General features: G+C 53.0%; 4 protein-coding genes across 4 annotated transcripts; all 4 read left to right on the top strand.

Moving 5' to 3' along the window:
* Window positions 1-1941: 1941 nt before the first annotated feature.
* Window positions 1942-2888, top strand: CCOS01_00925 (uncharacterized protein; the record flags this gene model as incomplete). The annotated part of the gene is made up of 3 exons (XM_060449121.1): window positions 1942-2464; window positions 2519-2738; window positions 2792-2888. The coding sequence occupies 3 exons, from the start codon at window positions 1942-1944 to the stop codon at window positions 2886-2888; spliced, it is 840 nt and encodes a 279-aa protein (XP_060320559.1).
* Window positions 2889-5150: 2262 nt separating this feature from the next.
* CCOS01_00924 (N-terminal amidase) lies at window positions 5151-8408 on the top strand (the record flags this gene model as incomplete). Its single annotated transcript, XM_060449120.1, has 4 exons — window positions 5151-5286; window positions 5420-5746; window positions 5808-5820; window positions 5873-8408. 4 exons carry the CDS (start codon window positions 5151-5153, stop codon window positions 8406-8408), a joined length of 3012 nt encoding a protein of 1003 aa, XP_060320558.1.
* A 1746-nt stretch (window positions 8409-10154) lies between these two features.
* On the top strand, window positions 10155-11598 carry CCOS01_00923 (uncharacterized protein; the record flags this gene model as incomplete). The annotated part of the gene is made up of 4 exons (XM_060449119.1): window positions 10155-10407; window positions 10463-10544; window positions 10597-10748; window positions 10799-11598. 4 exons carry the CDS (start codon window positions 10155-10157, stop codon window positions 11596-11598), a joined length of 1287 nt encoding a protein of 428 aa, XP_060320557.1.
* Window positions 11599-12250: 652 nt separating this feature from the next.
* Window positions 12251-14909, top strand: CCOS01_00922 (centromere/microtubule-binding protein cbf5; the record flags this gene model as incomplete). The annotated part of the gene is made up of 12 exons (XM_060449118.1): window positions 12251-12372; window positions 12441-12564; window positions 12625-12668; window positions 13193-13239; window positions 13293-13308; window positions 13380-13501; window positions 13561-13664; window positions 13721-13792; window positions 13850-14065; window positions 14190-14244; window positions 14302-14406; window positions 14464-14909. The coding sequence occupies 12 exons, from the start codon at window positions 12251-12253 to the stop codon at window positions 14907-14909; spliced, it is 1473 nt and encodes a 490-aa protein (XP_060320556.1).
* Between the last annotated feature and the right edge of the window lie 745 nt (window positions 14910-15654).

The raw sequence follows: 15654 nt of genomic DNA, 5'->3' as shown, positions 1-15654 counted from the left end.
TCCTTCGAGCCTGGGCAAAAGAGAACTTCGGTATCCAGCAAGTTCGGGATGATGGGGTTTCGGCGAAGGATCGACTCCCCGCAGATTACTTTCCCTTATTTATTTTTTCACAAAAGGATTGCGATGGCTTGGAGGATTCATACACATGAGTAAGTGAGTATGTAAGTAAGCTTCCCTCAAACCAACACACATTATAACCCACGATGTATTAACAACGCGTCTATCGGCCAACGACAGCAAAACATCCCGCCCGGGCCTGGTGCCGCTGCCGCGAGAACAAAGTCGATGCGACCGACCTCTGCCGGCTGGCGTGCTGATTAAGACGGCGGATCGTGGCAACCACTACACCCGGATTTCCCTCATTTGCTTGGGGGCCGCCCTGGGACCGTTCTGTATGGCTGTCACCTGCAGGCGGATTTCCATGAATAGAAGCGAGTGTGATGGTGGCTGCATGCGCCAACCACTGTCCACTTTCCATGGTTGAGAGGGGTAACTTCCCGCCTGGTGTGCGCGAACACCTCCATTTTGACAACGACTGAAGTTGATGAGTTTTATGAGGGCCCTCAGAGCAGTATTGCCGATAGCTCGCTCTATTCTGATATTGCGTTCATTCTTTCGTCGGACGTCGAAATCGCTATGCATGGTAGTCACTAGTGCTGGTATTATCAGGCAAGACGCTAACTATATAAGAGACGCCGACTCCCTGCTCGTTTTCATTTGTCTCATGACGAACTCACTTACAGATGCAACCAACTTTCTACATCCATGTCGACATATCTTATGTCTCTTCATTGACCGTCGTCCACAATGCTCATGATGGAGAAAAGAATGAGGTCCCAGATAGGGTACAGCTTCTACCTTCTTCCACCCTCTTGACACACAGTGAGAATCCTCACTGATTATCGCTTCTCACTCATCAAAGACCTCCTGGAGTCGCGTCTATCGACCCAAGTGTGAATTCCCTCCTCCTAGCAACAAATGGAAAGTCATAACAGATACTCTCCTCTGAAGGGGGAGCCGGGCTTAATTCTGAATACGATTTCAGGAAAAGCTTCAGCTTCGCGTGACTGGGTGCGGTGTTACTCTCATCGGGTCCTTGCATGATTGTTTAGGGTCAGCTTTGGTCCCAAGACACAACCTTGTCGCCAAATCAGTGCGACCACAAACCTGGTTCACAGCCGCCCGACTTGTCTGGCTCTCACAAATTTGCTTCACACAAAAGGTACAATTTGGCATGATATTCCTGTGCTTCTGTCGCCATGTTTCTTGGGCATCACCCAACGCCCCTTTGTACTCATGGAGTGTATGAAATCGGCTTTCATCAACGCGCATCATCGAGTGTTGCACTAGATCCCAAACAGTCGACACGATTCTTCTGATGCCAGAGAGCCAAGACTGCTTCTGGTAGATTCAAATTACATCTCCACGTAGCAAATACCCGTTCTGGGCCCAAGGGACCATGGCACGGAATTTATCTCAAGCTCTTCCGGGACACGAGACCCCAATTTTCATATTGACTCCCTTTCCGTCAGGGTGAGAGATCCATGTTTGGCAGCTTGATGCTATATAGAGTTTGCTCTGACTGGCTCGTTAAGGCTCGGAAGACGGAGCTGCTTCGGCCAGTTTGATATGTTTGTGCCTCTGTCCGCTTCGGGATCGTATAGACTATCAGATAGCGACCGTTTGTGTCGTACATTGGAAAGTGTCAAGCTTCACAGTCAGAACTTTTTCTGGTGGGAAACAAGTTGGGATTCTCCCGTCAGACACTTTGACCTCATGGCCGTTGATGGGTATGAGGTGACTCTGGCTTACGGTAGTCCAAACTCCCTCAATATCGAAGCTATAAAAGAGGAAGGCATCTCTTCACTTTGATCCAGAGATCTTTTACCACACGGCATACCTACAAAATAGCATCCAGTCCAAAAGGTTGAAGAAATAAAAATGAGCATCAAGTCAGCCATCGTCGTCCTCGCTACCCTCGCCTTCCGGGCCATTGCGGTCCCGGTCGAGCCCGCCCAGCCCCCAAACCCGGAAGACTGGACCCTCCTGAACTTCCGACGCACTTGCGAAGCGGACCAGAGCCGGTGCAGCTACACTTTCCTCGTCTCCGAAGACGCGGCCAAGGTGCCCAGGTACTGCAACTTTGACATTGACGCCGCCGGGGGGCTCCCCGCGTACCAGACCGACTTCTCGTCCCTCAAGTGCCCGAGCGCACCCGAGTATACTATCAACGGCGGCTGGGACGAGCAAGGCTTCATCACGCTGACGGTCATCAACGATCCGAGGAAGCTCCTATCTTTCTTCGCTTTCAGAGATGACGAGCTGTGGGCTGGTGAGGCGGCGACGCCGCAGCAGTCTAAAGTCTTTGATTACCCGTTCTCCGCCAAGCGAGAGGTCGTGGCCAGCCAGGAAGAGAGTGAGATGGCATACGCTCCCAGCTGGAAGATTAAGGATTTCATCAGATGTGAGTTTGTGCTGGCCTCAGGCCGATTTTTATCTTATTAACAATATTGCGAAGATGAATTCAACCGAGGAATCCCTTACAGCGATGCACTTATTATGAGATTCGGCATTCAGAGCGGTCCTTTGACCGAACAGTGCCTCCTGATCATTGCCCTTTTTGAGGGAACTGTACCCCTGGGTAAGAGCTTCGCCGACGCAGCCTGTGGCTACGGTGGATGGACGGTTTCTTGGGGTCACAACGAGACCACAGACGAGGCTGTCATGACCTTGATGAAGTAAGATTTGAGCTCTCCTTCTCTGACCTCAATGAAGCTGACATTGATTGCAGTGTACACCATGACAGGAGAGCATTCTATGGATTCAACGATGTCAGCAAGAACATCATTCTGGGTGACAATGGACCCAGACCCGCGTCACCATTTTGAGGCATCATCCACTCAATGTCTTGCTTCTTGATTGTCACAGCGCAAAGGAAGAAGATGTAAACAACAGAGACTATTTCTTATGAATTTCATTTTCTATTCGGAAGATAAGAGACTCTTGTACTTTTACTCAGGGTCATGTTTTACGGAGACTTAGTTGGACCAAGGAACCACGAATGATATGCGTATATACTCGGCTATAAATCCCATAGCCTGTGATACGGACTAAAACCAATGTGCTAGGGTTGTGGAGTAGAACCAAGTGGTAAACCCGAGGACACTGGACTTATCAGGAAATTGACCTGACGCCTTAGTAACTTACTCATGTAACGGCCTGTCGCATACTTCCGCATATTTCAAAACGTTGACTCTTCCGCACAGAGTGTAGAAAGCGATATCGGTCTGATCCTAGGACTGGTTCAATATTGGCAATCATCTCAACATATACATACGTCAGAGGCGAGGGTAGCCAGGTTTCTGCAATTTTCCCCAACTAACAGCCAAGCGCCGGGCAATACCAACACCAGTTTGATGCCGTTTCCCACGCGGGTAACTGATCATGTGTGTTGCGATGATACGCCGCGCCAGCGGCACTTGGAAAGATGTGAACCTGCGAGGATGCGACTTATGCGCCGGCTACGCGCCACGCATTCCTGTGCGCTTGGGTCCTCCTCATGTCGTGACTGGCCAAGCAGCTGAAGCGGTCGATTCGTGGACGAATGGGATGTTGTCGACTCTCCACAGTAGCCGTCCTGCCGGAAGAGCCTTGGAGCCAACTGTTCCTGAGACTGTGGAGAAGTGTTAGACTTCACCGACCCGGATCCTCCCTAGACTCGTAGAGTGACATGCATGCTGCTGTTGGTCTTCTCAGGTGCTGCTACGCATCCTTGACGCGCTAGGCCGGAACCTGATCATCGCCCAAGACAGACTCCCAAGTTCCAACGGCCACACCAGTTGGGCGTCGTCCAGTAAAGACGACGAGCGGGCGGCGCGAGTGCGCAACCGACATAGTGTTCTTGTCACTGTGCAGCTTTGGCAAAGAAGCAGACGACACCAAGGAGGTGATCATCGTGATCATTTGAACACTCCATCCTGCAAGTGAAAGGGGGCGTTGGTTGCCTACGAGGGGGAGAAAACAACAGCATGAGAAGAGTCTGCGATGCCTCCTAAATCACCAATATTTTCGATGGACTGAAGAACAGCTAGTGTACATGTTCAGATCTATCTTTGTTCTCCATCACATTCTCGTCAGCCTGTTCGCCAGGGGCAGCCTCACGATGTTGGCGAGGAAATGGGGAAAGGGGCTGGCATCGTGGGCGAAGCTGACTGCCGTTGCCCGTGATGGTAAGGGCATGGGGCTTCGGATCCTGCTCTGCCTTGCCGTTGACTCGCAGACTATGATAGGCTGCGAGATTACCACAGGAGATACTGCAACTCCTGTTGGCCCAACTGTTCGTTTGTCCAACACGAACCCAACGTGGTCAAGTTGGACAAAGTCAGTGTGGACTTTGAGCATGTACGTCTGCGGGAAACCGGAGTTGGTACCCAGGCCCGCCAGGCGTAGGGCTCCATGGCACACTGTCTCTCCAAGAACTTCGAAGCGAATCAAGAGGCTTACAACGAGTGACGGGATAGTTAATCCTAGTCTCTACTGCGCGGGCTGCGCGGGCGCATTCCCACAACACATGTCCGTATTGTACATAATCATCCTCGCCTGAGGCGGGGGATGGAAATTGAACAGTGGATGGTCCGTGGTCTTGAGCGGTGGGAAAGTGACGAATGGCTGCAGAGCGCACCATCGCAACCCCTGCACCTGGAGAGCGGCAAACGTCGCATTCCTGTTGGTTGCTTCCCATCATCACCAACATACGTCCACAATAGGCTGGGTTAATAGTCTTTTTGGGTGGCAGGAATTTGTGCTAGAGCCTCTCACTGGACGTTACTGAGCGTTACCCCGTGGTCACTCGCAGAGTATCCCATCCGAGCCTGTCCCCCCGCTCTCTCTTACCCAAATATCATTGTGTAGCCCACCAGTTTTACCAGATTAGCTTGCGGCTAGCACTCCGACACCGTTGTTCCGGGTTCCTCTCTTATCATCTTTTTTTCAAACATCGTCGGCTTGTTGGTCTCCTTGGATGTATTCGTTGTTAAGTTTATCGTCTTCTTTACCACCTGCGGCGAAACGTGCGATCGGTCGAGGGACTCTGGAGTTGGGAAATTCGACCGCCACCGTGCTTTCGTCGCCTCCGTTAGTTCTGAACGAAGATGAGGATAGGCTGTCTTCAGTTTGCTCCCCAGGTGGGCGACATCGACAATAACCTCAACCGAGCCGACTCTGTCTTGAGCAAGGCAAATCCCGACGACCTCGATCTCCTAGTGCTACCCGAGCTGGCTTTCTCAGGTAAGTTGGACATCGGCTTTGTTTGGCGCGCATGGGCGCGTGGTTGAGCGCAAATGGGCTTCCTCCAGAGAGCGTTACGCCTACTACCTCCTCGACGTTTACAGATCGAATTCTTTGTAATGACGCAGATCAGGGTACAATTTCAAGTCCCTCCAGCATATTTCGCCGTTTCTCGAGCCCTCAGGCTCCGGAATCACCTCCCTTTGGGCTCGCACGACCGCTCTCAAGTACAATTGCAACGTAGTTGTTGGCTACCCGGAGAAAGTCGATGTTTCCAATCAGTGGCCCACTGGTCCCGAGTACTACAACTCGGCTATCGTAGTCAACGAAGATGGCGAAACAATAGCCAACTACAGGAAAAGCTTCCTCTACTACACAGATGAGACATGGGCGCTTGAGGGAAACCAGGGGTTCTATGAGGGGTTCATTCCGGGCCTTGGCCATGCATCGATTGGCATTTGTGAGTCTGAACAACTTGCTAGAGCCACAGAAGAAGTAAAAAGCTAACTGTGTTTCTTTAGGCATGGATTTAAAGTGAGTTGCTTCCGAAATGATGGATGGATTGACTTAAACTGACTTTGCAAAGCCCCTACAAGTTCCAGGCTCCCTGGCATGCGTTTGAATTCGCATTCCATGTTCTTGAATATGAGTCGAATCTTGTAATTGTCTCTATGGCGTGGATGACACGCGAGGACGGCCGCATGTTCAGCCGCATGCCCAACGAGCCTGACATGGACACTCTCACGTATTGGGTCACTCGTTTGGAACCGATCATCCGTGCTGAGACCGACGAGGAGATCATTGTTGTTTTCTGCAATCGAACTGGTATCGAAGACGATGCGGTGTATGCTGGCACCAGTGCTGTCGTAGGTATTCAAGCTGGGGAGGTTAAAATTTACGGCCTGCTTGGAAGAGGTGAAAAGGAACTCCTCGTGGTCGACACCAACAACCCTCCGTATGCGAAGCTGGTCTACCGCCCGGAACCCGATAGACCATCTGCAGTTCACTCCGAATTGCAGGAGACGTCCCCTTCCTCGGCCGCTCCCAGCTCCTCCGGCTCTGGATCTGGTACTGCCAAACCTTCTCAGTCCAACGGAACCAAGCAAGGCTTCTCAACACACACACCGACTCAGCCGAAAAGTGCCCCAAGCAAGCAGGCTTCTTCGGTCACATCATCCAAGAAGTCGCCAACCTCCAAGGCATCTAAGTCTTTGCCCAAGATCAAGACCAACGGCCTAGTAGTTGAAACCCGCAATTCGGCCGCGAGGTCTCCAGGCTTTGATGGCATCGAACTTCCGACACCAACAGCTCCGAGCCCCACGCCGTTAGCGATTCGTCCGAGAATCCAAATACCGCAGTCTCCGCCTCTTGAAGCATGGCAAGCCAGCCCCGTACCTCTCAGCAGCCAGTCGACTCAGTCCTTTCACTCAGTATTGTCTAATCAGTCCGTAACCTCGAACGGGCGGGCACCCGCTGATAGCACACCGTACCCGGATAGTGCTCATCCTCTTAGCGGCTATCCCACTAGAATGTCGGAGATGAAGATCTATGGCGGCCATGTTTCCATTGCGCAGATGCCGTTCAGCCCGATCACACCACTTGATGACCAGGAACCACTGTCGCCTCGGTACTTTTGGCGCCCGTCAGATAACCTCCTGAAAACGCCCATGGAGACTCGAGGGCGGATGTCGGCTGCATCTGATTCACCGGCAGAGAGGTACAGCAACCAACAGCATCACCAGTTTCCATCGTTCTCTCAGCCTGACCTGATACCGCGGTCGCAAAGCTCGAATACCGTCCGCACTTCTGTGACAGCTGTTGCGGCCACCAAGGAGAAGCCCGTCAAAGCCCAGGAGCAGAGGCAAGCCCGACCCGTGACGCCCAAGTCCCGCAGTCCCAGCAAAAGCCGCCCTGAAGACGAAAGCAAGTCCAAGCCAGATGGCTCGAAAGGGGCTTCATCACAGCAAGCCATGCCTCCTCGGCCTTCATCTACCAAGACTCGGCATGCGAGTCGTTCGCGAGTGCGAGATCGGTCTGAGTCAGCTGTTGCACGTCGCGAGCAAGCTGCTGTGATTTCCCAGCACCTGGAGTCCGTCGCGCAGAGAGCCGAGTCGGCGAATCGCAGCCGTGCTATCGAGAAATCGGACACTCCAGTTCCTGATCGACCGTCCTCCCCGAAATCTCGCAACTGCAGTCGAAGCCGCCCGACTGACCGACTATCTTCCATCTTGATCGCAGCCAGTCCGAGCATCCTGAGCGATGAGTTCCCCCGCCGCCCGTCCTCCGCTTTCCAGCCAGACACCAACCAGAACCAAACTCAACGGCCAATGTCTCGCATGGGCTACCGTCCTCGTGCTGGATCGGCGGCAGATACCGACAAGGTCGTCGTGAGAGGGGTGCGCAATAGGTCCAGAACCCCCATTAGTGATGACCGCGCCAAACTTCACTCTGCCTCTCGCACGGCTAGCAGAGGCCGTCAGCCTGGCGCCAAATTCTCACCACCAAAGATGTCGCCGCGCGAGCACAGCCGTTCTCGTGAGCCCCCGACAGTCGACAGTCAGATTCATGGGCACAAGAGGAGGGCGTCCACCGGGCCTGATGTGTTACAAGCTTCAAAGGACCCTTTGGCAGATTTTGAGATTGTCGAGGAGATCCTCTGCCCAAATTGTCCGGTTCATGGACGGCAATCAATTGGGAGCGCCCAGGAAGTCGGCAGCGCAAAGATGGTTGGACACCGAGACTCTCCTGACTTGGGCTCCGGGCGCTCGATGTCGCTACCTGCAGCGTCGGCCATTGAGGTGTCGAAAAAGACGGCAATCTTGAACGCAAACACACAGCAAGATCTTGAAGGCCTTGAATTCTCATCCACCAATGCCACTAAGTCAAGTGACGCCCTCTCTCTCAGCGAGACCGTCGAGACCGTTTCGACCACCAGCCGATCTCCGTCTACGCCCATGTTTGAGCCCAAAACTCCCACGGCGATGGTTTTTGTTCGGTCTGCCAATGACTCGACTGATTCTCTCGGATTAGACGCGACTGACGATCTGATTGATCTAAGATGCATGGATAGAGACGTTGTTCCAGTTCCGATTTCCAGCGGTGCAAATGGCGTAGTTGCATAGATGTACAAGTCTCAAGGACACATAACTCAGACATGACAGCCTTTCACGTATTATTCTTTTCTTTTGTCCGCCGAGTTTAGCAAGGAGTTTGGAAAGCTTTTTATTTCTTCAAGAATTCTGCCGACAGAGAGGCAGTCAGATACCAAGAACGGTAATGAATGAACGGACAGCAAAATAAGGCGTATTAGGTAAAGGTAGTGGAAGGACGTGCTGGAAGGTTACGCCACCGGATATTGGGTCTCATTTCCATCAATGTCATGCTCGCGATTGTATTTACGTTAAATATGCTACGAGTTTCCATGAAATCAGTTCTAAATGCCCGACAAAGCACGTGTAAGTCGTGAGATATGAATGAGCACCGCCCATGCTCCATTTTGTTGTTCAATGGCCGATGGTCTTTTGTTCATTCTCAACTTAAGCTTTGGACCCGCAGACTTCACCGGGCGATAGATTGCCGCGTCGTAAGCGAGACTTACATCACCATCTTACCTCAGCTTCAGAGCTCTTTATCTGGCACGCCCGCGGTGATAGCCGCCACGCGATGCCGCCGCAGAGGGTAAAGATGAGTCGACTTACCGCACGGTTAAGGGTCATTGTTGGTCCAACATGTTCATCCCACTCTTGCACTGTTCATGATGCCTAAGAAGGGACCATCTTGAAGGCTGTTGGCCCCGAGTGCGTGCTTGTCTCCCAAGTATTGGCAATCTAGCAGGGGAGAAACCCAGGAACACCATGCCTACTCCTCTTCTCAGGGCGCTAGGCCGTCCAACGGGCCTCAGGTGGCAGCAAACATTTCGACGGCATCATCCAATGAGCTGTGTGAACAGCAAGTTCGTACCCGAAGTGGTTGTTGAGATGTGAAATAGGACAGGGGTTCTTGCAGCTTAGCACAGTAGCATTGGGTGTTGCCCGCATGCTTAGTGGCTGGGTATTCACAGGTCTTCTGCACGCCACTTTCCACCACGGCGCTAAAGAGAACCAGCGACGTCGAAGAGATCCGTCCCCGAGTCCCCACCCTCGCCGGCCGGGGCCAGCGGTGTGAGCAGGTGAGAGCGATGCAGTTGACCAGCCCCCGAATGCCCAGGTGGCCAGCACAATCAAGCTCTTCCCCTCCCAAGACCTCCCATCAACCTTCGTGCGGGCGGGCCGTCGGCGAGGAACTGTATTGTACGGATAGACTAGACCAAGACGAGTGAGAAGGCCTTCGTTATTCCGTGCAAGGTCTGGCTCGGCAGCGCTCTCCATTGCTGTGCCACGGGTGCCACTCCAGATACGTGCTCTTAATTCGGACCCCAATCACACTTTGCACCAACAGGCTTCAACCAACTAGGTGCAGATCTAGATGCAGTGTGCTCCAACGGAAACGATGGGGGGGGTCCCTCGCGCTGACCTGCCACCTCTCATCACAATCACAGTTGCCTCCGTCTTCTCTCTTGCAAACATCGAAACACATATGAGGCGCCGTTTCGCATAGTTCACGATCTTGAAGCAGCACGTCTCGTCACATCGTGAGCGCCATCGTAGAAACGCTCCCGACAACCGCATTATCGCCATATATAAGCGCCCTCGCAAAGTATCAATCGTACCCGTCGCCCCCGCAGGCATGTAAGACAGGCATCTTCGCCCTCAGCGATTGACTTCCGAGCAAAGCTCTTTCGTGCGTTGCGGCAGCCTGCCCCGTTAGCGATACTTCGGTCCCACCGGCGAACTCCAGTATCATAACCACCCTCGCTTTTTCTTTCCAAAATGCGTCCCACGACGGGTGCCCTTGTGCTAGGCCTTGCCCTCAGCCGGGTATCGGCTATCCACGTGGCGACTGGTTCACCTTGCCAGACACTATGCGGCAACGTACTCGATGCGACGACCAAGAACGACGTTGTATGCGACGAGCACTCGTACTCCAGCAGCGCCGGTTCTGTATACCAGCAATGCGTGTCTTGCGAGTTGACCAGTGACTTTACGACCAGCACCAACGAGACAGACACGCAATGGGCGTTGTGTATGTGCATTATCTGGGCTCCAGGCCGGAGAGGAAGCTGACGTCGTTGGTGTAGATAATTTGCGATACGCCATTTCGTACTGTACTTTTGGATATCCAGACAACCCAAATGTCGGATCAAGCCCGTGTCTCACAAGGTATGTCTAGCAGTGACTCCGTAAGCTGTGATATCTAGTAACCGTCGAATAGGACTGCGTGCGAGCCACTACAAAAGGCAATCACATACAGTGATCTGGCTTCCAACGTCACCGAGTTTGAGTACTGCGATGTCTGGGATCATAACCAGGTCGCCAGCTGTTCGTCGTGTCTCCGTGCAGGAAACAATAACTTCATCAACAACTGTGTGTATCGCAACGACCCTAGTGTCAGCAGTTGACTGACAAGCTCCTAGTTCTTACCATCCTTGACGCGGGCTGCCAGCAAAAACCCGTGCCCGGCACTACAATTTCTGTTGACGGGTCTCCATTCTCAAAAACTCGGGTCAACATCACGGAGCCAACGCCGACGAACACGTACGTCTCGGACTACAACAGCGGTCCCATCAGTCTCGGCGGCAAGGTCGGCATTGCGATTGGAGGCGTTGTTCTCCTTCTTGTGGTTGCCGGTTTCTGCATCGTGTGGAACGGGAAGAGGAGACGAAGAGCATTCTTGAAAACACTCGAAATGAAACAGCAGGGTGGCGGTGGTCGGACCGGATGGCCAACGCCGCTGAATACCAGTGGCATCGGCGGTACTCCCCTCAGCCAGAAGCCCTTGCGAACCTGGGACGCCTCGCCGCAGAGCCAAGGGCCTTCTCGTGGATGGGACGACTCACCAATGAGTGCCAATGGGGAACAACCGTACACGAGATACTTCTCTCCATACTCTTCTCAGTACAACAGCCCAGTGAGCGGTGCCGAGGCACCTGCCATGCAATGGCCGGTAAACGACGCGAACCCCCAAAGACAACCCCAAGAAATTGGTCTCGCGTTCGGAGGAGATAATCAAGAGCAGAGGTGGAATGACTCGAAAGGAAAAGAGCGATCCGAGTCGTACGAGATGAGAGATGTTGAGCCTGAGTGGGACGCCCGACAGAGGTACCCAAGCCCACCCAATGTCCAGCAGCCGGCGCACACGGTGTATGCTGAACACAACCCGGCGGCCTACCACGGTCTGACAGAGGAGGATTTGCGGAGAGGATATGCCCTCTGATGCGCAATGTAAATGGTACTGAAGGTATCGTGGGATGGAACGTGTCGCTCCTTCTGCATCCAGTATTTGTTTGTTTTACCTTAGCGGGAGTTAGGAGTCGGCGATACCGATTGATTGGCATCAGCTTTGAAGGCTTGATAGCAGAATAGGCCTAGGCCGGTGTACTGGTAATGCATCTGAGATAATACCAGAAATCCACTGTGATGATGGATGTTTGAATGATACGAGTGGTGGGTGTGAGTAATTGTGATCCGAACCTGAGCCTGTCGTCATTCGTCCCATTTCCCTTGTGGAGGTATCGTTGATAACGATAACAAGCCACTTTCTTTGGTTGTTCTTTCCTTCCAAGTTTTCTTTGCAAGACGGCTGGTCCCTGGCTGAGGAAGGCGGAACGGTGCAAGGCGCGTCCGCTGTGTGGCTAGGCGTTAGAGCGTGGCCAATCGTGTTTGCTCAATGGCAACACCGCGCCACAATGTGGATACAGACGGATTTTTTTGGCAGCTTCCACCCCACAGCCAGAGAAAAAAATTTGGATTGGGAAGCTTCAAGTCCTCCAACACCACGAGACCTTCCATTCCGACGTTCACGAGCCAACGTCAGACACCCATTGCACCTGACACGCCTTTGTCGGTTTCGGTTCAATTCGGAAATAATGGCCATGGAAATTGTCAAGCACGGCGAGGAGGAGGAGTTCGCCATCAAGCCCCAGGCCTCTGTCCCTCACCTGGACACGAGCAGCTGGCCTCTGTTGCTCAAGAACTACGACAAGCGCAAGTTTTCTCCCTCTTCTTGGATATGGAGCGACCGCTCGTCAACAGCATCACAAGCAAATGACTGACCAGGCTTCTTGCAGTTCTCGTCCGGACGGGTCACTTCACCCCCATTCCGGCAGGATGCAGCCCTCTGAAGAGAGACATCAAGTCCTACATCTCTTCCGGTGTCATCAACCTTGACAAGCCCTCCAACGTATGTTTCCGTAGTCGCGATACTCCATATGTCTAGCCAAGCATACTAACTATCGTATAGCCCAGTTCCCACGAGGTTGTCGCTTGGGTCAAGCGTATCCTTCGGTATGCAATTCCCACCCCTTCGTTGTTGTGTTCGTGAATGCAATGCCCCGCGCCCGATCGTACAATTAGCTCCCGACATCGAAGACGAATCTCCCTGCGGCAATGACCAGCATCAAAATTCGACATGAATGGTGGCACTTGGTTAGCGAGTTCCGACGTCGACAAGACGCATTTTGCAGATGGCTCCACACGATGCGGTCGGGGACTTCCCGGGGGAAAACTTCCAACGACATTGCGACTCGATGGTCATGGCCTACACGGAAATATGGCAACAAAGACTAGCATGTCATGTTGGGAAAGATGCGTATTGCCATGGGAAGGCATGCCTCGCGAAGCAATCGTCGGAACTTGTTTGCCCGGACCACCATAAGACTGCGACGTCTTGGGACTGCGGATACTGCCGTTGCCGTCTGTCAACCGAGAACACACACGATCGAACGATTTTGAGGGGCATTCGCTTATCATTCAGAACATTCTGAGTTTTGTCGAGAAAATATCGCTAACCATGTTCTTCTGTTGTGCAGCGTTGAGAAGACCGGTCACAGCGGTACCCTTGATCCCAAGGTCACTGGTGAGTCGCGTTCCCACATAACTGTCTCGAACTTGTTTTGCTAACTTTCTCAGGTTGCTTGATTGTTTGGTGAGCAGCAACCCACCAAAATGCGATGGAGCATTCCTTGAAAGAGAATTGCAACTGACGAAATTTTCCAGCGTCGACCGTGCCACCAGACTCGTCAAGTCCCAGCAGTCTGCTGGTAAGGAGTATGTTGCCGTCATCCGCCTTCACGACAAGCTGCCCGGCGGCAAGGTCCAGTTCGCCCGCGCTCTCGAGAGTGAGTTGATTCAAGAAACCCCGTTGCAACTGCCGAAAGTATTCTGACTCGCGATGCAGCTTTGACTGGTGCCCTCTTCCAGCGCCCTCCTTTGATCTCTGCCGTTAAGCGTCAGCTGCGTATCCGTACCATTCACGAGAGCAAGCTCATCGAGTTCGACAACGTACGTCGATCTGCTACAACATTGGGAAACGACTGCTGACCGTGTCTCAATCACAGGATCGCCACCTCGGTGTCTTCTGGGTTTCTTGCGAAGCTGGAACCTACATCCGTACCCTCTGCGTCCATCTCGTACGTCACATTGATTGTCGTTAATTCAGCCTTGCTCTGATTGCTTACATGGATTAGGGTCTGTTGCTCGGTGTTGGTGGCCACATGCAGGAGCTCCGAAGAGTGCGCTCTGGTGCCATGGGCGAGAGCAAGGAGATGGTTACTCTGCACGACGTGCTTGATGCTCAGTGGACCATGGATAACACCAGGGATGAGTCTTACCTGCGCAAGGTCATCTCTCCCCTGGAGACTCTTCTCACTGGCTACAAGCGTGTCGTGGTCAAGGACAGCGCTGTAAGTAATCCATTGCAACCCCTCTCTCCAAACCCCTCACGGCCCGATGCGACTTTGCGGACAATGTCTCAGTCGCGTTAAACACATGAATCGCCGTTGCGTCTGATATTGACGTACCTCACAGGTCAACGCTGTCTGCTACGGTGCTAAGCTTATGCTTCCCGGTCTTCTGAGATACGGTGAGTTGTCAACCCCACGATGTCACATATGATTGACATGCTGATCCGCTTTTCTAGAGTCCGAAATTGAGGTTCACGATGAGGTCGTTCTCATGACCACCAAGGGTGAGGCCATCGCCCTCGGCATTGCTCAGATGTCCACCGTCGAGATGTCGACATGCGGTAAGATTCCTCTCTTCCCATTGCAACCTTATGACTCTTTTGACTAATGGAAAACAGATCACGGCGTTGTTGCCAAGGTCAAGAGATGCATCATGGAGCGCGACTTGTACCCCAGAAGATGGGGTCTTGGTCCCCTCGCCTCCGAGAAGAAGAAGATGAAGGCCGACGGCAAGCTCGACAAGTACGGCCGCCCCAACGAGGCCACTCCCGCCAAGTGGGTGTCGGAGTACAAGGACTTCGGAGCTCCTGCTGGTGAGGCTGCTCCTGCAGCGGCGGCTCCGGCCACTCCCCAAAAGGCGGTGGAGTCTACGACAGCTACTCCCGCCGCAGTCACCCCTGCCAATGCCGAGGATGATGGCGAGTCCAAGAAACGCAAGAAGCACGAGGGCGAGACACCCGACGAGAAGGCGGAGCGCAAGCGTCGGAAGGCTGAGAAGAAGGCGGCCAAGGCCGCGAAGAAGGCAGCCAAGGGTGGTGCTGACGACGATGACGACAGCGAGTAAGCTCCTGCGAGTTTCCTCACCTCGATTGGCTAAGATACCATGTGTTTGTTGGCAATGGTCGGTGGTTGGCTGTTGTATCATAAAAAAATGGCTTTGGCAAGTGGCGTTTGGCTCTGAATTTTTCTGTCTCTGAACATAGTGCGTACTGGCTGGATAGGAGTAGATAGGTCCTATACGGAAAGCAAAAGTGACGACTACTACTGTCGCATCAGTTCACGTTTTAACCAGAGGCTGTCACTGTCTCGACGTTATCGCAAACATATCAGGAGTTGTTGAGCAGAGGGTGTTGAAACAAAGGCACACGCAAAACGCTGGGTAGGGACTTACGTACTCCCGGCAGCATCCCAGCGGGATTTCAGACTGCAGCACAGTTCGGGTCCCGGACCAACGTGGATCTCGTCCGAACGAGTTTTGTTTGGGAATCTCAGTCATAAACAGCGCCAATATACGTGTTCCGTCCTTCGTCCGAAGACGGGTTCCCTACCCTATCACACTATCTGCCTATCAACCATGAAGGGGAAGGGAAAAAATACAAGGAAGCATTGTCACCAAGCATGTCTCAGACCACATGCCTTGGCCAACCAAGGAAACAGCAGCAACTGCCACTGACCCTCCTTGATGCCTCGTAGAATTGGGTATAATGCAACCAAGAATACCGTGACCGGGTATAATTACTGGAGGTGCGGATCCCCTCTCAATGCTCCCCTGAGATGGCACTCGTGGCAGCACGTCACCCCCGCCTTTT

This window comes from Colletotrichum costaricense (assembly GCF_030867565.1).
Source record: "Colletotrichum costaricense strain IMI 309622 chromosome Unknown Scaffold_1.1, whole genome shotgun sequence".
Lineage (NCBI taxonomy): Eukaryota > Fungi > Ascomycota > Sordariomycetes > Glomerellales > Glomerellaceae > Colletotrichum > Colletotrichum costaricense.
The sequence above is the reverse complement of the archived record's forward strand: the minus strand, read 5'-3'. Positions and strand labels throughout refer to the sequence as shown.